Genomic DNA, 23,528 nt, shown 5'->3' with positions numbered 1-23,528 from the left:
TCAACAAAAAACACAAATTTCTCAGGAGCTCTCCGATAGCACGTCCGTTCACCAGCTAGCCTCGACACCCTTCCAATTGAATGGAGACCGCGTGAAACACATCAGTGCTTTTTCACAGCATGTGTGACACTGGCGAATGCGGCCGGAGCCTGAAAGATGCGACTAGTGGTGAAGCGGGATGGAAATACGTACATATAAGAAACCGCGTAACTCCAGATTCGCGAAGTCAGGGTATGACTGTAATAATTTAAATGTAAATTTAATTGGCATACAATCATTGTATCCTGTATACTTTTTGAGGATACTTATCAGGAAACTGATAATGATGATGTTGATGACAAAAAGAAAGTACTGATAATGTTTCCATTCAGATTTAAAAAAGATATAGATGTATTAGCAGAAATGATTTGTGAAAGAAAATAAAACATTTTATGTCATGTGTTTTGCCTGACAGTCAAGTGGTTATTAAAAACAAAATTGTACTGATTCAGTGTAAATTTTCTGAACTAGTGATCTTTTACCTAATTATGATGTATCAACACAAAAGGGGGGGGGGGGAGTAATGAATCTGTTTTTCAAACAAAATGAAACTACTCCACCTAAAAAAACGTATGGATTTGAATACAAAGCTTGATATTATTGATCAAGTTGAAAGAGGTGAAATGTGTGGTTGGTGTTGCATGCTGATTTAACAAGTCCTGGTCAACTGTTAAAAATGTTATCAATTAGAACAAATACCATAAAATTGAAACTCATGTACTGGACTAATAAAAGTGTTTAGCCAGTTTATCTCTTGAAAAGAAACTTGAAGTAATTCATAAAAATGATTTGCCAGAACACAGATCCTATTTTCTGACTCAGTAAAAGGAATATACAAGTTCGCCATCATCAGTTTCCTGATATATATACCCTCAATGGGTATTCAGGCTACTGTGATAGCACAGGGTGCTTAAAGGTCAAAGCTGTATAGCTGGGAGGAGATCTCCACATGGCCTTTTAAGGAATGCAGAGAACTGACCAGGACTTCTTACCTAATGTCCAGTCTTCACCTTTTCATGGTGCACCCTGTTAAGTATCTACCCAGATATTGAACAAACGATGATGGGCTGGCAATTTGGAATTTAGCCAACCAAATTGTAATCTTATTGACTTAAATCGCAATGTAAAATGATGGTACAACACGACAGAATTTCATGCCAGCTGAAGCATCATCTGGTTAAATAAGGTCCGTTGTTCTCATCAGGGAACCAGGGTGAATAGCACAAAGTCATCTACTGAAATAAATCCCAACTCAACATCATCAGAGTTCAAGATTGGTACTATTAATGTAAACATCGATGGAAAAGAAATGGAAGAACTAGTAGACGAATTGGATAAGTACCAGATCAACATAACAGGCATGACCGAAACAAATAAGACAAAAACAGGTGAGATCTTTCTAACAACAAATATAGAATGTTATATTTAGATAATAACAGTCAGAGAAAAGAGGAAGTAGCCATAGTATTATTAGTATTATTATACTTTATCTCCTTTCTTTTAGTGTTGCACAGTGATCAGCATTCGTTTTAGAAATTATGGACTTTATAACCTTGTTATAAAAAACTCTTTTAATTTCCCGATGTTTCGATCTTCATATTAAGATCATCATCTGGAGCATATACAAATATACAGGACAAGCTGAGTTACACTGCATACAGTAAGCTATAGAAATAATGATTTCATTACAGGTTATTCTACTGGCATGACCTCTAGGTTAAAAAAAAAAATATATATATATATATATATATATATTATTTAGAAACTATATCAAGCTAAATTCTATTTATGATAACATGTATAAACATTCATGTTATCATAAATAGAATAAACAGTCCGCACGGTTAGCCTAGTGACTATGCGCTTCGCAACCATATGCCTGGGAAAGGAGCGTCCTAGGTTCGATTCCCGTCGGTGACGTGAGGAGCTGAAGGATCTTCCTCAGCCATAGCCAAGTTAGCCAATCTTGGGCGTGTACAGCAGGGTTTTTTCCCCAGTTTATTCTGGGGGTTTTCATCCCGCAAAGCAGGCAAACTGGCCTTGAGAACTTAACACTACAGGCCATAGGATACACCAGGGCATAGGGCTGACCACCTTACCTGTAAACGGAGTGAGGTCCGATGATCAATGGACCCTCGACACCGTAAGGTAAAAGAGGGTATAAAGAAGATGAGATGATGAGCTGATGAATAAACATTCTTTCTTATACATAGTTTTCTTTCAGTAACAATGATGTCCTATTTTTAGCATTACAATTGTTATTTTTGATTTAGGATCCTGGATTATCTATTGTCCTGTAACGACACATTAAATATAATAATTATGGTGAAGCTGGCCTTTCTGATCATGCCCCGAACACCTTACATAGAATTGACTGGAAAAGCACTAGTTGTCTACATCACACCAAAACATGGTATGAATGCAAATTTAAGGAAGCCTGTGAGATTATTATCAACCACCCCAATCTGAACAATAATGATGGTCTAAAAATCTCAAACATATTGAAGGCACATATTCGACCCATGGAACCTTCCTCTCTAAGAGTAACTATAAACAGTTACTCTTATTTTTAGCATTACAATAACAATTGTAATGTTAAAAATAGGACATAATTGTTACTGAAAGAAAACTATCTGTAAGAAAGAACGTTTATTCATGTTATCATAAATAGAATTTAGCTTGATGTAGTTTCTAAATAATTTTTTTTTTTCCTAGAGGTAGAATAACATGTAATCAAATCATTGTTTCTGTAACTTACTGTATACAGCTTGTCCTGTATATTTGTATATGCTCCAGATGATGATCTTAATATGAAGATTGAAACGTCGGGAAATTAAAAGAGTTTTTTATAACATAGTTGTAAAGTCGATAATTTCTGAAATGTATACTTTATCTTCATGGAGTCTGGCGATTCGTCTTCAGAGACTCAAACTGTTATACACACAAAACCTATCATGCATTTCCTTAAACTCGTTCACTGTTCAGGGAACTCACAACTAATCCTGGCAATAATTTCATTTGTTTGCCACTCTCCATGCAAAAATCATGGCCACCCCCCAACTTCCAACCACGCTTTTACATGATTTCCATGGATAGCCCCAAGTTCTCTATATGTCATATACTGAAAAATTTCCTTTACATCAATTTTATAAATCCCATTTAATATCTTAAAAGTTTCTATCACGTTCCCTCCTTTCGACCTATCAACGAAATTTTGCATCTTACAAACCTTCAACCTATCCTCATAGGGAGCATTCAATGAAAGCATGAAAAGCATGCTTAAAAGTATAGATAGGGAAGTTATTATCCCTCTTCATAAAGCTATGATTCGGCTGCATCTTGACTACTACCTCCTGGTCCCCAAGAAGTAGAGGTGACCAAATCCATGCACAATAGTCAAGATGCAGCCGAATCATAGCCTAATGAAGAGGGATGATAACTTCCCTATCTATACTTTTTAAGCATGCTTTTCAACCTTCCAAGTAATCCTTTGAGCTATTTTACCAACTTTTGCAATATGCCCTCTGAACTTGACCTCTCTGTTCACCATTATCTCCAAGTCCCTAGCCACTTCAATTTCTTGCAGTTCTGTATCATCAATATTGATACACCATATGCAACCTTTTCAACCAAAAATCTATAATCGTTATCCTTTGCCCAAAATGCCAATTTATTTAAATCATCCTACAAGATATCTACCTCACCTTTATCAACCATTGCTCTTCCCAGTTTTCCATCATCAGCAAACAACTGAATATCTCCCTCTTAAATCTTTCCCTATTTCATTGATATAGAAATTAAAGAGTAATAGTCCTAGTACAGAACCCTGAGGTACTTCACTATATACTACTCTCTGGTATCTGTCTGTCAGCCATCCCTGTATCCAAGCTACTAGCTTCATATCCCTTCCCATTTGTTCCAGCATTTGTAATATTCAACACTAAATATGAAGATAATCTTGAATTGCAGGCAGTATCAAGTAGAAAAAACTTCCAAAATATCCAAGGTTTGTTTCTTGTTATCAAACTGTTTCATTTTTTCTTCAATGATATTTGTGTATTTAAGTCTGTACAGTTCACCTCAGAAAGTTGCTCAACTTTGATTCATTTTAAAACTTTCTTACACATTCCTTTTTCAATCTGAAATTCAGTTTTATTCCTTCAACCCCCCCCCTACCCTCCTCCCACTCATAAATTCCTGCATTTCTTCCTTAGTGAAACTTACTGTGGGATGAAAAGCAAATAATAAGTCTCATTACCTGGTTTCGCATACTAATATTTGCCTACATCGTTCTACTTGATACTGCCTGCAATTCAAGATTATCTTCGTATTTAGTGTTGAATATTACAAATGCTGGAACAAATGGGAAGGGATATTAAGCTAGTAGCTTGGATACAGGGATGGCTGACAGACAGATACCAGAGAGTAGTATATGGTGAGGTACCTCAGGGTTCTGTACTAGGACTATTACTCTTTAATTTCTATATCAATGAAATAGGGAAAGATTTAAGAGGGAAATATTCAGTTGTTTGCTGATGATGGAAAACTGGGAAGAGCAATGGTTGATAAAGGTGATGTAGATATCCTGTAGGATGATTTAAATAAATTGGCATTTTGGGAAAAGGATAACGATTATAGACTTTTGGTTGAAAAGGTTGCATATGGTGTATCAATATTGATGATACAGAACTGCAGGAAATTGAAGTGGCTAGGGACTTGGGGATAATGGTGAACAGAGAGGTCAAGTTCAGAGGACATATTGCAAAAGTTGGTAAAATAGCTCAAAGGATTACTTGGAAGTTGAAAAGCATGCTTAAAAATATAGATAGAGAAGTTATCATCCCTCTTCATAAGGCTATGATCCGGCTGCATCTTGACTACTGTGCATGGATTTGGTCACCTCTGCTTCCTGGGGACCAGGAGGTATTAGTCAAGATGCAGCCGAATCATAGCTTTATGAAGAGGGATAATAACTTCCCTATCTATACTTTTAAGCATGCTTTTCATGCTTTCATTGAATGCTCCCTATGAGGATATGTCGAAGATTTGTAAGTTGCAAAATTTCGTTGATAGGTCGAAAGGAGGGGACATGATAGAAACTTTTAAGATATTAAATGGGATTTATAAAATTGATGTAAAGGAAATTTTTCAGTATATGACAAATAGAGAACTTGGGGCTATCTGTGGAAATTATGTAAAAGCGTGGTTGGAAGTGGGGGAGGGGGGGCAGATTTTTGCATGGAGAGTGGCAAACAAATGAAATTATTGCCAGAATTAGTTGTGAGTTCCCTGAACAGTGAATGAGTTTAAGGAAATGCATGATAGGTTTTGTGTGTATAACAGTTTGAGTCTGAAGACGAGTTGCCAGACTCCATGGAGATAAAGTATACATTTTAGAAATTATCGACTTTACAACCGTGTTATAGAAGAGTTTTTTATAACACGATTATAAAAGATATGGAGGCAGCACAAGATGAATAATGATAGTAATCAGTTACACTAGAAGTATAAAGAGCAGGCCCGGAAGGAGACTCACAGTAAGAACTGCAGAACTAGAGTATGAGCAGAAATTAGTAAATCAGGCCAAGAAAACTCTAGATAGTTTTTCAGATATGTGGCAAGTAGAAGGAATAATCTTCATTGGATGCCCAATGAACAGATAGTGATGAGAAGGAAGAATGATTTTGCAAGATGATATTAATGGATGAAAATGGTAGAATGGTAACTGCTGCAGAAGAAATTGTTGACAAGGGTAGAGGACATGCAAGAGGTTGGCTTAATTGTGCGTGAGCAGGAGGTGTATGAGTAAATAAATAAGCTTGATGTCAATAAGGAGATAGGAATTGATGGCATATCACCAAGACATGTGGTGATATGTGGTGATGGCATATCACCACATGTCTTGAGCTTCCGTAGCTCAGTCAGTATACCCCCTTTGGTTGGAAAGACCTGGGTTCAATTCCCATCCATGATGTGACGAACCTTTATCTGATCTCTTTCAATTAAAGGTGAGTTAGCCAGCCTCATACAGAAGTAGAGGGTTTTTTCACCTGGAAACTTGGGTTTTTCGTCCCTCAGAATAGGCAAACTGGCCCATGAACACACAGGTCTACAGTCATGTATACATACTTAATCCCTCCTAATAGAGGAGGAACCCCATGTGAATAAATAAAAAATCATGTCTTAAGGAAATGTTCCAGGAAATTGGCAGTAGCATTGGTATGCCTATTTAATAAGAGTCTTACAACAGCACAGGTTCCAAGAGAGTGGAAAGAAGGTAAAATTGTTCCACTGCCTAAAAGTGGTGATAAGACTGTAGCTACAAATTATAGGCCAATCTGTATATCTGGAGTTGTGGTTAAGGTACTAGAGATTGGTGAGAACTAGGATACAAAAATAAGTTGATAACAGTATTCTCTGTGGTTGTCATCATGGGCTTGTTAATGGGAGATCATGTTTAACTAACTAACTTATGTACTATAGGTGAAATGTCTTGGACAAGGGAGATGCATATACAGTGTTACACTTAGATTTTGCAAAAGCTTTTCTAGCCATGCCTTGAGAAGCTGTTAAAGAAACTGAAAAGAGTGGGATTGGATAACAGACTAGTGAGTTGGATAGGTGACTGACTTTCAGATAAGTATCAGAAAGTTGTATATGGGAGTGCAAGATCCTGGAAGATGAAAGCCACTAGTGGTGTGCTGCAAGGGTCTGCTGTCCAGTGGGGTCACAATATCACAGAAAAACTCTTCACTCAAATGCTAACAAATTTATGGAAATTATTAAGAAACTGTTTTAATAATTTAACTTCATTTAACTAGTCTGTATTTGAATGGAGACTTCAGAAAAGCCACTTCTTATCTGTTATTCTGAGAAGCCAAGGTCATTGATGAATGTGAATCAGCAGTTTTTTAGTAGTAATCAAAAAAGGCAATAGGTGCCCCATGAAATTTTTCGAGATTGGTTTGGGAATTTTACATTAGTAGTAAGATTCTAAACCAACTGTAAGTACACTGAGCATTTCAAAAAAAAAAAAAAAAAAAAAAAGTTTTTGTTTTGTATTTTAATATCGACCATAGTAAGCACTAGTAGACCACATGTAGCCATGCCTGCAGCATGAAGCAAGTATGGCAACAACAAGGCTGATCAGCAACAGAGCATTTTGAGTCTCACTACTGCAAACAGACACCTTGAAGCTTTAAAATGCCAAAGTTGCAAACTAGATATTTCAGGAAATAAAAAGTTTTCACTGCAGTTTTTGTTTCCAGTGGACTCATGCCGATTGAGTCCACTGGAAACTGCTAAAATCAGTGCTTAAATTCCTCAGTAACTTTAGCTAGCCATTTTCTTTTTCTGTCTGCTGTGCCTCCCCACCATTAAACAGCTCCTAACCTTATCATGCTCAATGAAACCTTCTCCTGGAAAATCAGTGCAATTGGAGGTGGGTGGGGGGCATGAAACAGTTCACAATCACCAGCCCAAAACTAACATGCCAACAAATTTTAGAAATGAAGCATGTATCAATAGCAGCATAGCTTGGTTACTGACACCCTTGGTAAATTTTTAGCTATGCACCTTGAAAATTTCAATGTGACAGTTTTGATAAAATAGAAATTTACCATGAAACTACTTACCAATTGCCATCACTTCAATATTCTTCAAAATAATGGAGAATGTCACAATAGTCAACTTCTCTGCTACCTAGAGGCCCACCGGTTAATCAGCCATCACCATTTAAGGTCCCCATCTACCACTGTTGACATTTTCAGAGCTTTTCATCGTGTCTGACCTTGCCTGCCACCATCTGTAATTGGATAACCAGCTTTTTTTATTCTCTTGTCATTTGCTGCTAATCATGATGGACAGCTTCCTCCAATACAGAAGTGTCTCAAAGCTCTGTTCCATCACTTACCCTCTTTCTACTGTACATAAATGACTTACTATCAGTCACCCCCCCCCCTTTTTTTTTTTTTTATCAGTCACTATGCAACACTCAGACAATCTAAGCTTCAAGATCATCTTCAACCAGTACCTGATTGTATTGATCTCCATACATTCTTCAGTGTACTGAGAACAATCTGGTCACCTTAAATGCCACCTTTTAAAACACAGTCTTGCCTTTTCTCTCACTTTTGGTAATATTATTTTCAGCATTCAGTGAATGTGGAAATATGTGGTAATAGGGAATGTCAAAATGTGCAAGTTTTTAAGCAGAATATATGCAGACATTTTGTGTAATCTTTCATAAGCAACTCATTTTGAGTAGTCACAGGAACAACGTAATTGGACTATAAAAATTTTCGGACTGTTTTAACCTGTCTCATATGCTGGCCTGGTTGGCCGAGTGGTTAGCGTATCCACTCTCCAGCCAAAAGGCTGCAGGTTTGATCCCATCTTGGGCATGGATGTTTGTGATTGTCTGTGAAGGTAGTAGTCGGCGGTAGATGGCGTTGGTGTTAGGTGATGAAGGTTGGTGGAGTAGTGAGACGAAGAGTTGTAGAGTAGATGCCCTCCCTCGATGAGTCTTTGGACTCCCTGGAGGTGTGATGTAATAATATTAATAATAATATGAAGTTTATTGTGTTTTTGCTTTCCACAAGATTTCATTTTTCATCTTGCTAAAACAAACTTACAAAAATTCAGAGACAATTAACAGACATTATATGATTGCCTGATATCCAGTTATTTATAAATTTCATTTGATCTGTGTATAGAATTGTAAATATCATTTGTTTCTATCTGTAAGTGCAAAATTTTAGTGCATAAGTTTTCAATTTTTAAATTCAAAATATGCAGAGTTTGTTCACTTAGATGCTGATTTTGACAGAAATTTTCATGCTCAAATATCTTTATAAAGATCTTTCTGAGCAATAAATAAAATGTTATATTCAGGAAATGACAATCAAGGAAAAGAAGGGGTAGCCATAGTATTCAACACAAAATACGAGGCTAATCTTCTTGAATGGCAGGCAGTCTCGAGTAGAGTGATGTGGGCAAATATCAGAATGGGGAATTGGACAATGAGATTTATTTGTGCCTATGGTCCCACAGAAGGTTCTGCTAAGGTAGAAGTGGAGGAATTTTTTTTATGCTTTAGAAAAAGCAACTGACACAATGAAAAAGGAAAAGTTGGTCCTTGTTGGGTATCTAAATAGCAGAGTAGGAAATGATTGTCAGACATACAAAATATTTTGGGAAAATTTGGAGAAAAGAGCAAAGCTAATAATAATGGCAAATACCTGTTGGATTTCTATTCAGGACATGGACTAGTTATTACTAACACCATGTTCCAACTCTCGTAGACAGGCTTATACATTGACTATGCATTTCTAAATCACTTAGGGAATTGAACAACGTAGATCCGAATATAAATTAAATTATACTTTAATAAATATCTCTGATATTTCGGCAACATCACGTTGCCATTTTCAAAAGGAACTTACAAAAAAGGCACGTGCACACAGGCACTACAACACAGTAACTGAGAATGAAGATATGAAGCTATCGTTCTCCTAGAAGTCCTGATGGTGCCCTCTAGCAGGCTAAGTAGGTGTTCTTGCCCGCTGGGCTGAAGGTCTGCTGATGTATGCCTCCCAAATTTGGGGCAGTCGCATACAACCAAATTTGTTGAGGTTTGGGGAGTTTCTTAGGGCTGAGGCTGATTCCATAAATAGTCTTTCGGATTTGTATTTGCTACGGTGTATTACTGTAGCTTTCTTCCACCGTATTCTGTGGCGTATATCCAGAGCATGGTCTGCAAGACCAGAATGGCCGTACTTGTGAAACCGGATGTAGTCCTTGTGTTCAGAAATTCTGATATTCGCTGCCCTGCTTGTTTGCCCAAAGTACGACAGTTTACAACTGCAAGGGACCTGGTATACACCAGATAGGTCTAGGAGAAGTGGTTGGTCTTTGGTGGAGCAGATAAGGGATGCCAATTTTCTGTAAGGCCTGTAACAGGAGGTGAGGTCATGTTTTTTTAAAATTTTGGTAATTTTTTCCGAGGTGCCTCGGATGTAGGGAATGGCGATGGATTTAGAGTAATCTTTGTTGTGAAGGGGGGGGGCTGTGGTTTGTAGGTTTTAATATTTTCTTTTTTTGGATTTTTTTGGGAGGATAGCCATTGGCTGAGAAAGTGTTGAGGGTGTGATTTAGTTCAGTGTTTAGGGCCATTTCGTTAGAACAGATTAGTTTAGCCCTGTTGTATAGTATTTTCACCACTCCATATTGTTGTGAGGGGTGGGGGGGATTGTTGGTGAATGTATCTGCCTGTATGGGGGGGTTTTCTATAAACTGAGAAAACCAAGTTTCCATCAGGCTGGCGGGTGACTAGTGTGTGTGTGTGTGTCTAGGAAAGGGAGGCTGTTGTTTTCCTCTTTTTCCAGGGTGAACTTGATTCTGGAGTGTTGGTTGTTTAAGTGTGTAAGGAAGGAGAGGAGTGTTTCAGAGCCATGTGGCCAAATAGCGAACACATCATCAATGTAGCGGAGCCATATGGTTGGTTTTTGTGGGGCAGAGGCTAAGGTTTTTTCTTCAAAGGTCTCCATAAAGAAATTGGCCAAGGGTGGGGAGAGTGGTGAACCAATGGTTGTCCCCTCTATTTGTTTGTAGAATTTTCCCTACCAAATGAAATAGCCTGAGTTCATTGTGAACTGAAATAGGGCTGAGATATCGGGAGAAAATTTAGCTTGGATTAGCTCTAAAGTGTCCTTGAGTGGGACATTTATGAATAAGAAGGAGATGGCAAAGCTGACCATTATGTCAGTATGCTGGAGTGTAAGGTTTTCTATGCTGGCTTTGAAGTGGGCTGAGTTTTTTATGTGTGATGGTGTGTTGCCAGTATAGTGTGTGAGCTCTTTGGCCAAATGTTTAGCTAATTTGTATGTGGGGGGGAATCAATGCCATCCACTATGGGACGTAATGGCACATTTTCTTTATGTATTTTTGGGAGTCCATAAATAGGGGGAGCGTATAGAGTTAAACGGCTTTAATCTGTTGGTAACTTCTACAGGCCAAGAAGTAACTTTCTTAAGGAGCCTGTGAAGTTTTCTGATTTGTGAGTTGGTGGGATTATATTCGATAGGGAGGTAAGTAGCCCGATCTAATAGAAGAGCATTAAGCTTACCTTTGTAGTCCTTTTGGTTAAGTACTACAGTTGCATTTCCCTTATCCGCTTTGGTGATAACTAATTCTTTATTATTCTTCATTTCCTGTAGAGCTTTATAATAAAGAATTAGTTATCACCAAAGTGGATGAGGGAAATGGCTCCGCTGCGTTGATGATGTGTTTGCTATTTGGCCACATGACTCTGAAACACTCCTCTCCTTCCTTATACACTTAAACAACCAACACTCCAGAATCAAGTTCACCCTGGAAAAAGAGGAAAACAACAGCCTCCCTTTCCTAGACACACTGGTCACCTGCCAGCCTGATGGAACCTTGGTTTTCTCAGTTTATAGAAAACCCACCCATACAGGCAGATACATTCACCAACAATCCCCCCGCCCCCTCACAACAATATGGAGTGGTGAAAACACTATACAACACGGCTAAACTAATCTGTTCTAACGACATGGCCTTACAGAAAATTGGCATCCCTTATCCACTCCACCAAAGACCAACCACTTCCCCTAGACCTACCTGGTGTATACTACGTACCTTGCAGTTGTAAACTGTCGTACTTTGGCCAAACAGGCAGGACAGCGAATATCAGAATTTCTGAACACAAGGACTACATCCAGTTTCACAAGTACAGCCATTCTGGTCTTGTGAACCATGCTCTGGATACACACCACAGAATACGGTGGAAGAAAGCTACAGTAATACACCGTAGCAAATACAAATTCGAAAGACTATTTATGGAATCAGCCTCAGCCCTAAGAAACTCCCCAAACCTCAACAAATTTGGTTGCATGCGACTGCCCCAAATTTGGGAGGCATACATCAGCAGACCTTCAGCCCAAGGCCAAGAACACCTACATAGCCCACTAGAAGGTACCATCAGGACTTCTAGAACAATAGCTTCATATCTTCATTCTCAGTTACTGTGTTGTAGTGCCTACATGCGTGTGCCATTTTTTGTAAGTTCCTTTTGAAGATGGCAACGTGACGTTGCCGAAATATCAGAGATATTTATTAAAGTATAATTTAATTTATATTCGGATCTACGTTGTTCAATCCCCTAAGTGATTTAGAAAACCATGTTCCAACATAGAAATGTGCACAAATTCACATGGAGAGAAGAGGCAAGGAATAAGAAAAGTCTCATTGACTATGTTATTGTTGATGGTGATGTTTTCTCCCTGGTGCAGGACACCAGATTGTACAGAGGATTTGAAATTGGAAGCGATCACTATTTATTCTTCAGTAGGATAAAATTGAATTTCATATTGAAAAGAATAACATGTAAGAAAGTTTTAAAGAGAATAAAAGTTGAGCAGCTCTCAGATGTGAACTGTAGATTAAAATACACAAAGATTATTGAAGAAAAAATGAAAGTGTTTGAGAACAGGAACCAAACCTTGGAGATTCAGTGGCAAACTCTGAAGAAAACATTGATTGATTCTGCCAGAGAGGCATGTGGTGAGATTGTGTGCAAGGATAAAAAAATCAGAACTACCTGGTGGACACAGGAAGTTAAAGAGGCAGTGAAGGAAAAGAAGAAAGCATATCAAAAGTTCCTGGCAAATAAGTCAGCTTTTACTCTTACAGAATACAGAGACAAATGTAAGAAAGCTAAACAGTGTGTAAAACTAGCTAAACAAAAGTCATGGGAGGACTTTGGCAAGAATATAGAAAATAAATATCAAGAAGGTGGCAAAATATTCTGGAGGTTATTGAAGAAACTTAGGAATGGAGGAAAGAGTGCTGTAAAGGAGTTAGAGATGATAAAGGTGACATGAAAACAGGAGAAAAAGATATCCTTGAAGTATGGAGTAATTACTTTGAAAAACTGCTAAATGAAACAAGCAGTGATGACAGTACAGTGGTCAAAAACACTCAACAGGCATACAGTCAGGAATAATATCCAGACTTGAAGTAGAAAAAGCCATCAAAGTCTTGATATGTGGAAAGGCAGCAAGAGTAGATATTTGACCAGAAATGCTGAAGTATGGTGGTATAAAAGTCTTACAGTGGCTGCACTGCATAGTTCAGAAAGCCTGCACAGAGGGACGAATTCCCGATGATTGGAGTAGAGCTCTAATAGTACCCCATATATAAAAAGGGAAATAAAACTGAATGTGAGAATTACAGAAGTATTTCCCTACTGAGTGTTCCTGGCAATATCTATGCAAGTATACTTGAGAAACGGTTGAGAAGAATTGTGGAAGAAAAAGGTGAAGAACAAGCTGGATTCACGCCAAATAGAGGATGTCAGGATCAGATCTTCACTTTACGACAAATAGTTGAGAAAGCATGGGAATATAACAAAGATCTGTATTTAAGTTTTGTCAATATGGAAAAGGCATATGACAAGGTACCAAGAGAGAAGCTATTCAATACGCTACAGTTATATGGTGTCAGCAGTTAGAATTGAAGGATGTTGGTTTAATGTTAAATCTGGTGTGAGACAAGGATGTACATTATCCCCTCTGTTATTCATTATCTATATGGATCACATTATGAAGGAAAGTGGTATTAAACATGATATCAGAATTGGAGATTTTAACATCAGCTCTTTGCTTTATGCGGACGACTTCTAAATAAATCGACTACAAGTTTGCAATATTTCCTGACTAAATTGAATAACTGTTGTAATAGATATGGTATGATGGTCAGCATTAAAAAGACAAAGACAATGAAAATAGGTAGAATTGTTGAAAATGTCAACTGTGTTCTGAATGGGAAACCTGTGGAACAAGTAAAACATTTCAGCTACTTTGGCATGATTTTTAGTGAAGATGGTAAATTAAATATGGAAATAGACAACAGAATCAACAAAGCTGGTATGGTAGGCAATCAATTGAATAAATTCATATGGATTAAGAGAGAAATTAGCTGTGTAAAAGACCGTGTTTAAACCAGTTTTAACTTATGGATCTGAGAGCTGGGTCAGAAGTAAAACACTTGACTAAAGACTAGAGACCACAGATATGAGAGTCCTGAGAAAGATTAGAGGCTTGAACAGATGGCATCAATGGCAATATCATATTAAAAACGAGGATATTAGGAAAGGACTTGACATTGTCAGCATCCAGGAATGCGTTAGCAGAGTTAATATCAGGTAGTATGGTCACTTAAACAGAATGGGTGAGGAAAGATTAGCAAAGCAAGTTTTCTCTGCCAGGTTGGCAGGAAAACGACCCAGAGGAATACCAAGGTATAGGTGGATTGATACGGTACAAAGTGCCTTAGACGATAGAAATATAAGATCTGATAATGTTGCAGTCTTGACAAGTTACAGACCGATTTGGAGGAAAATTGTAGATAGGAATTTAGTAATGATGTAAATTTTTCATGTAGTACTATCATATCCTGTAATACCCCTTGAGGGTACATATCAGGAATTTGATGATGATGATGATGATATCTTTATAAAAGTAAAGTGATAAATAGAATCACAGATCATGCACTTCATGCTCACTGCTTTGTTTTCTCCACTTAGTTTTAAATTTCATTTCACTTATTATTATTCATATAGATGCCCTGTCTTTTTGTTACATGATTCATGATTATAATTCATTGCATAAAAGATTGGTGAAATGGGCTCATGATTAGCAAATGACTGATGTAGAATTGCTTTTGCTGCTTTGTGAATAATAAAATGAATCTGGGAATAAATATTTTTATGGTACTAAATGAATGTTATTTTACTTCTCCAACAGCATTCTTACATTTTACTCAAAAGGGCAGTTGATGCATCAATACAAAATCACAGTTGTTTTTACCATTACGACGTGGCCTGTGAATGAAAGTGCACCACCTTAGTAATATACAAGAGAAAAAGCTGGTTATCCAGCTTTTTCTCTTGTTTCTCTAAAAATTCTCTTGTAATAAACTAAACACGGATCTAATTAAACAAGGGGTCTGAACACAGTTCACTGTGCTTGGACTAACATTTACCTCCAGCCATTCCTAGCATAAGCTCATGATGCTAGGAACTTCAGCTCAAGGTACTATTGTTAAGTCCACTTACCTACCCAGCTGCTAGCTCTATACAAAAACCCAAATCTATCCTTAGAATACTGCTCACATGTTTAAGTGGTATACCTAAAAATTCTCCTGCTGTCCAGAGAAGGTCAATTCAGTTCATAGGTAATCCTCCCTTACAGCCTTGCTTCAATCTGTATTTCACAGATGCAGTATTTCTATATCAGATGCAGTACTTCCATAGTCACTGCTCCACTGAACTGGCAGCCATTATCTCTCTCCACTTTCTGTTGAAACTATTAAAACAAGAACAACAGCTGTTTAGCTTCCCTTCTCAGTGTAACTACAAACACAATGAACCTGCTTCTTCTTTTAATCTTGTATTCCATTTACCTCTGTCCTCTATAACAGTCTTCTTTCTCAGTCCTCATCACCACTCACACAGCATTATGCTTATAATGTTCTTTTGATTCTTGTTTGTGAGATCAATATAAAAAATGAAAAATTAATGCATAATGGCATTGTTTTGTTATACAATTAATTCTCACTATACTAAATTTTAAGGGAATAGTTTACTTAGTTTTCTTTATTGCTGATGCTGTGGGAATTTAGTATACTGTGATGGGATTTGTTGAGAGTATTATTGTATTGGGAATTTTTATATATGGTATATGTCATCATGAGTGAATTATATCTCATAAAGTAAAATAATTTGATAAAATAGATATGATTACCGTTTTTTATTTTATCTTAATTTTTTCTAGACAAAATCAGGATCCACCAAAGCCAGAGTAGCCTTCTTTGAAGAGTTATGAATCATTTGTTGGAAGTCTGCCAACTTTGTACATACTGTAGAATATGTATATCATCTGGTAAGGAGGTTTCGCCAAGAAATGCTTTTCCTCCTATAATCATCTTTAATAACCTATTTTTCAGTCATAATAGCAAGATTAGTGCCTTAGTGTCCTGTGATATATATACTTAAGGAAAGCTTGTGTCATGGACTAAATGAAAGCTTGTAATGTATTTTCAATTTTTATTTCCTGTATAAAGGAATTTCTCTATTATCTCTCTGTACTCTAACTTTTCAGTTTTATTGAAAATTATATATATGATAATTTTTTTTCCAAATTGAAAAAATACTAAAATAAGAGAGCCAAAATATATATGATAATGAAATCAAAATATATATATGATATTTTTTATCATAAAATAAGGTTTAAAAACTCATGAGCATGAAAAAATGCATTTTTATATTGATTCTCTTTTTTTAAAAAATATCTTTTTAAACAGTTCATCTTTCATTTTAATTTTAGAAATATAGAACAAAATAAAGCAGTCATGTTTTCAACTGAATAGTGACAAATTACTTAAGACAGTAAAGAGGTGTACTTAGAGAGAAAAGCAAAAAAAAAAAAAATTTTTTTTTTTTTCTACGGCATATCGTTTAGCACTTAAAGAAAATGAACAGCTTAATTTAACATAGCACATTCAAAAATAAATATGATTAAACTTTTTTTTTTTAAATTGACTGTAAATTTCTTCATAATTTCCCAAGAAATTTGAAAATCGAATATTTTTTTGAAAACTTATAATCCGAATACTCATTGGTATTTCCTTATGATTTTTCTGCCTTGAACTCTCTCTATTAAGGGCTGTGTTATTTTTTCACTCCTGTATCTGTAGTACATTATAGTTCAGTCATAATTTAATGTATTTCTTACTCAAATCAGACTTTTGGTGTGTGTTTGCATGGGGTGGGGGGGTTTGCTTTCTGGTCCTTTGTTAAGCTATTTGAGTGTGACATTGCCCTTCCATACTGTCAAGTTTACCCATATTGGTAACCCCACTAGCATTAGCTAAATACACAGCTGACCGCTTGGCTTCAGTCCTCCTTCAACTCCTGTTTAGGTGACCAAAGCAAATCATCTTCCTCTGTTGTTTTGACATCAGAAAAATCAAAAAACTTAATGATCTAAATATTAATAAGTCTCCAGATGGATATCCTCCTAGTTATGCAAAAAATTTGTGCTCCAAATTTAACAGCCATCCTTCATCACCTATACAAGTTGTCATACTTGTCTGACATCTACCTAACAGCATAGAAGCAGACCTCTATATCAGCTTGTTCCTAAAATAAGGAAAGTAAAAGTCAGCTATCAAATTGTCATTCAATTGTGTTTGCCTCAATCCTCTTTAAAATGGAGAAAGCCATTAACAGCCAACTTCCTTACTACCTGGAGGCCCCTACCAGTTAATTAGTTATCACTAATATCCCATTTTCATTCCACAGCATATCTCTTAACCGTGGTTGTTGTTGTTGAGATTTCCACAGCATTGATTGAATCTAGCATAGATGCCTTCTTACTAAGCTACTATCTTGTGATTGTTGCCTTTCTGATTGGGTTGCCAGTTTCCTCTCTCATCAGGTTTTGCTAAGCTCTCAAAAGTACAGAGTTCTCCGGAGCCGTGTACTCTTGTCCCTGTTCTTCTCTTATAGATTAATGCAAGGTTTTCCCTAACTTTTTTTTCCATGGCCCAGTTATTTTAATACTTCATCTTTGTGACCAACTAAAATTTTTATGGCCAATAGGTAAAAAAAAACAGATTTGAATTTTCATAGAGTTTTCATTTATTATTATTATAATAAAGAATCAATCATTTACTCTTACAAAAATATAAAGAAATTAAACTAAAGCCAAGTAATTTATTAATGAGAAGTGTGATGTTGCTGTTTGTTAACTAGAAACTTCAGGTTTGGAGGAAAAGATGATAACTTTATTCTTAAATCCGGTTTGACTTCCAATAGGTTTCTATATTTATTTTTTAGAAAAACTAGTGTTGAAAAGCCTGTTTCACAGTTATAGGTTGTGACAAATTATAGAAATTTTATCGCTTTTTCTGCTAAAACTGGGTATACTCCTGATGGCAAGACAGCCAAAAATCCATCAGTGGTATTGTGTTGAAGACGTTGTTGTTGAGTGCCGTATCACACGACAGTTCAATTATAGATTCAATATCTGAATCCGGCAATTCTGTCTCAGATTCTGCATTCACTGTAAAAGCATTCCTTATCCATGCTCTATATGCTCTCTCTTGATGCTTAATGTGGTGGGCGAGTAAAACAAACGCCAGACGGCCAAACAATTCGGCTGTGGTGTGGTTGCTGCCGTGCAGCCTTGACATTAGTTGAGCTACTTTACCGCGAACAAAGAGACTGTGAAATGCCATCGCAGATGGAGCGCATTTTTTGTCTCTGTTAATTAAATTATTTATTCATTAGTCCCGATTAAAAGCTATTTACTTATATTTTAGAGTTTCATGAAAAAAAGAAACACCTAGGTTTTTGAGAGTTTTTTTAGGCAACCTGGCATTTAGCTTTTGTGACCTGGTGTCGGGTCGTGACCCACCATTTGGGAAACACTGCATTAATATATAGGAGAAGAGTAAGTGTACTGATGACAGTATGCCCATTTCTTTTATTCATGCAGCAAACCTTGTATGCTGAAATGATTTATGTTTCAAGAACTTTCCTCTTCTTGAATCCTTTTTAATTAGACGTATTTCACAAAATTATTGCATTTTTATTTTATTTAATTATTTTAGGCATATCATCCCTAAACACTGGCTGGCTGGATTTTATTGCAATCATCTGAAAAATACATCAAGCCATTGCAATTTTGTTTCACTCAGACCATTTGCAACAGCAGAAGGGGACAGGATATTTTAAAATTATATATAATTATAACTCATCAGGCTATACAGAATTTAATGAAATTTGTTATTTAGGATGTGGCTTAGAATATGTCACGTAATTTGTTTTTAGTTTCATTTGGATTATTTTTATTAGCAAGATCATTGAAACTGATTATTCCATACTGGCTAGATGGAATTTAATGAAATTCAGTACTTAGTTTACATGTTTATGATAAAGTCCCATGTTTTTTCCAGCACACAAACTGGAAACAGCTTGTGTGCTGAAAACATATCTGTCATTTGACACACTCATCAGATATTTACATAAGTACTACCTTTAGATGAAGCTTTTTTAATATCATAAATTTATAAGATATAAGTTCTCATTGAAAGTGCTTGAAATATTGACAATTAGAAATTCATCTGGGAACAAACAATTTCAAACCATGTATATAAGTAATTATTTGTGCCTATTAATGAACTGTGTATTCCACTAGCAGGTGCTTATATTTTATGTTTATAAGGTATTGATGTGGCTACATCTGAATGATTGTACACAGATTGTAGATTTCTTGGAAATGAACTGGTGAGGATCTGGAAGCAAATAGAAAATAATTAAATGATCTGTGGAGTTCATCCTGTGAAGAAGAATGGAACTAATGGAAGAGAACAAGGGATCAATCACTCCTGGAAGTTGTGTAAGAGTGTGGCTCTTAAGGACTAATATTTTTTTCATGAGCATGGTAAAGAGTCTAAAGAGAAATGTGTTAAGTATTGCAAGCATGGGCCTCCCATAGCAAGTCTTTGAATTCCATGGACGTTCCTGAATCGTAATAATAAATAATATGTTGCATCATATCCATTTATTATTGTGTGGTAATTTTCAGTTATAGATTCGTTAATGAATGCTTTTTCCTCACTATAATATTGGAGTGTAAGAAAACAGTTGTTTGGTTACACTTGGATAAAGGATTAAACAAAAATGTAATTTCTTGGTATTTTTAATTTAATTTATAAACAAGTAAAAAAAACTTTCTACAATTTGCCTTAATCCAGAGTATTTCAATGATAAGGGTGCCTAATCTTTAAAGGTACCTGTGGCATGACTATTAACAATAAATTACACGATAATCACAGGGATTAACTTTAATGAAAAGAAAGTACAGATATTTCATACTGAAAATAACAGTACATCATCAGTGTGTAGAAAGAAGAAAATAAAAGGAACAGGAATACAAAGTACATACAGCAGTTGGTGGTTTACCAATTCTAGCATGCGGCATCTGAGAGATACATTCATTACTAGTATGTGCAATGCGATAAAACTTAAAAAAAAAACACTGCAAATATAATGCATGATGGTTTATAAATAATATATGATGGATTATTTATTTTCAATTACAATCTAGAAATTATTGAACAAAGAAATATAAAGAATAAAAATGTTCATTTCAAAATAATGCAAACATGAATAATGAAAGAAAATAAAACTAAACAAATGCATTTAACATTAATTAATCAGAATCTTCAATAGTTGGATTTACAAAACAGTCATCGCAAACAATATTGCTATACTCAAGGCATAAATACTTTTTTCAACACAGATTGCACAAATATATAATTTCTTGCCAAGTATAATTTCTCCATAATTTTTTTTCTAACTAAGTGAAAAATCTTTCAAGATCTAAGTTTTGCAAAATTTATATTATGGACCTCATTTTATGTAATTTTTATGAAGGTTTGTGTCAAGTCAAATTTGCATAAGTTGAGCCTCTTGTAACAATCTTTCATATATCCCTTAGGGACATATCAGGAAAAATGATTCTTTCAGTACTGTTTCATTGTTCAGTTCTAATTTGAACTGCTGTGCACATGTTTGAGAGCAACATACCCAGATAACCACAAATCCTTAATTGGCGAGGAAACAATAACAGTGCTACTTTGGAAGCTGCTACACCACAAAGCAGAATTACTGAAATATGATAGATTTTACATTAACATATTCTTGCAGTAGTCAGAATATGTTAATTTTACATTAACATATTCTGACTACATATAAATGCAGTCTTTCATACATTATCGGTGTTTATTTTTTAATTTTATAATGTAATCTGATTTTCCATGAAATGTATCAAGATGTGACCTAAAACTTTCCAAATGCCAGTGAAATTGGGTGGGGGGGTAAGTGTTTACCATCAGGCTGTCAACCTCTTGCTCTAACCTCACCTCACTGCTTCCTATAGTGGAGAAGGCTATCAGCTGTCTTCTTCAACATCTAAAGAACTATCAGCTGATCAATGATTATCAATCAAGATCCACAGTAAATCTCCTCACCTATAACATCCAACACTGTACATGTGTCATGGAAATGCTTGGAGAAAATACTGCAATTGTACTTGACATTTCCAAGACATGTGATAGGGTTGGGCACTTAAAACTTCTCAGCAAATTGCTATGATATGGCTGTCTTCTTCCCTTTGTAATTGGATTGCCAGTTTTCTCTCAGATCAGTTCGCTGTAATGGTGGGGGAGGGTTGAGATTTTAGGATTAATGCAGGTGTTCCTCGGTGCACTGTTATTTCACCTCTCCTCAAACATGTCATGCTTCAAGGTTATCTACAGTAAATTCCTAAACACTGATCTCTATGCTATCCTTTAATGGTGTGATGACTGCCTGGTCATCTGCAATGATTCCTCAGCACAGTTCCATCTTTTTACCTTCAAAAAAAAAAAAAAAAAACCTTAGTTCTTCCCTGACCTTTGACAATGCTCAACTTAACGACCAAGATCAGATCTATTTTTTGGACTGACTATCACTTCCAACCTTCCCTGACATAATCACATCGCTTCTATACCATTCTCAGCTTGCAAAAAACTTAGCATCCTTTTTCACTCCAGACATTAGTTTTCATTTATGCAGCCTGCTTATTTGGTACAAATTCCAGATTTTCCCCACCTTGGAATACTGTTTTCATATTTGGGGTAGTCCACCTAAAACTTCTCTGAAAAAAATTTGATGCTGTTCAGAAAAGAGCAGTTGTACTTATTGATAATCCTTTCTCTCAAAATGTTTTCTACCACTGTTTCAAAGGTGGTCAATTTCCTCATTGGTGTCCCTTCTATAGATATTTTCATGGACACTGTTCAGCAGAACTGGCATTAGTCATACCCCAATTTCTGCCAAACCTACAGTAATGTGAGTAACAGCTGTCCACCATATTTTCATTTGAGCTGTTGACTGACTCACCTAACCTGTTATTCCTATTCATTGTTTGTTCCATCAGCCTAAGTTCTATGGAACAAGCAGCCTTCCTCACAAAGTATTCCCAAGACTATAACTCCATCTTCAAAAAAAGAATATGTTGATATTACTATGCTCTTGACCCTTGCCTCATACACACTGTTTATTTGCTATAGACCTTACAGTCTCTCACTGTTTGGAAATGATTTAAAAATAAAAAATCCTGTATCCACAGGATTTTTTATTATTCAGGTTTTTCAATTAAAGAATGTGAAAGCAAGCTATTAAGTAGATGCTTATGATGTGTGAAAAAGTTGTACTTTGGACATGATATTGATGCTTCATATCTTGATGTTTACAGTGTTTTGATGCATTAATGGATTTTTATATGTAGGGTAAATTCTAAATTTCTGTTACATAATGCACGATGTTTATATATGTCAGAGTCATGCATTATGTAACTGGATATCACATTCAGCACATGCATCATGTGGGAACAGTTATTCACACTGAATATCATACCATTCAATGGAAGTCAGTCCTCTTCCATCAGACACTGTCTATGTGGATATCTGGTGGAATTTCTTCCTCATATGAGTGAGCTCTGTGACATGTTCTTCACCCATATTGTTGTTACTTATATGAAAGGTAGTGAGTAACTGAATATAAAATTTCACTAATATTTTCTTTCACATTCATTCATATAGTCATTTCCACCCATATGAGCAAAATTTTCAGGTGAGGTTTCAGCTTTATATGTCAAAACATGTCTTTTGTAGAAACAGCATATAGTCATAATATGCTTGAAACTATTAAACATGAATAACTTATATGTTACAATGCATACTACTGTTCTTGCTGAGAATGACTTACTTTCCTTTCCAAAGGAAAGGGAGCCAGAGAGAACATATTTATATAGACGTTTTGCATTGATTTGATGTGAACAGCAGCATACAACATTTTATGCATCTATATATTCTAGAAAGCCTAGTGATAGATGACTTTCATCACTCACTGGAACACTCCCACTGTCACTTTGCTTATTGGAAGTCTGAGGTGGTCTTTAATAAGCAAGTTTATTGGGTTTCCAAATCAGAGTATCTTACTTCTGCTCCACTCCCCCTTTTCTTACATGTAGTTTAGATGAAACCCTTTAAGAACATTCCTAAATATGCTATATAATTAATTAAGAAACAGTACTTTATTCAGGGGGAAAAAAGCAGTTCTGCATAGTGGCTGCTGGATAGTATGCAGGATTGAATCTGATTATAATGCCTCAAAAGGCTTCCCACATAACTAGAGAATTAATTCTTCTAACACTTACTCTGTCGTAGAGTTCACCTAGACAGAGTTCAAGTATAGCACTATGATTGTCTATGTCAAGGCCATGAATGCACATGACACTTGAGTACTCCTTTGTGGGAGATATGAATATAAGTCTTTTGCTACCTACATGTACCTG

General features: G+C 36.0%; 1 protein-coding gene across 3 annotated transcripts in view; it reads left to right on the top strand.

Moving 5' to 3' along the window:
• The window catches only part of Mer (ezrin/radixin/moesin family protein merlin), a 488,739-nt gene that overhangs the window by 436,748 nt on the left and 28,463 nt on the right, over positions 1 to 23,528 (top strand). For 2 of the 3 annotated variants that reach the window (XR_016548261.1, XR_016548262.1), the window contains exon 15: positions 15,894 to 16,001. Coding sequence is in view for 1 of the 3 variants with exons in the window: in XM_090392086.1 (XP_090248212.1) it covers positions 15,894 to 15,944 (51 nt within the window). In the remaining 2 variants the exon portion in view is untranslated. Of the gene's footprint in view, positions 1 to 15,893; positions 16,197 to 23,528 lie in introns of those variants that run through there. The other variant, XM_090392086.1, reaches the window with a different exon arrangement.

Source organism: Typopeltis vanoorti, chromosome 4 (genome assembly GCF_054136105.1).
Source record: "Typopeltis vanoorti isolate ZY-2024b chromosome 4, IOZ_Tvanoo_1.0, whole genome shotgun sequence".
Taxonomy (NCBI): Eukaryota; Metazoa; Arthropoda; class Arachnida; order Uropygi; family Thelyphonidae; genus Typopeltis; species Typopeltis vanoorti.
Note: the sequence above shows the minus strand (reverse complement) of the source record. Positions and strands in the feature narration are given on the sequence as shown.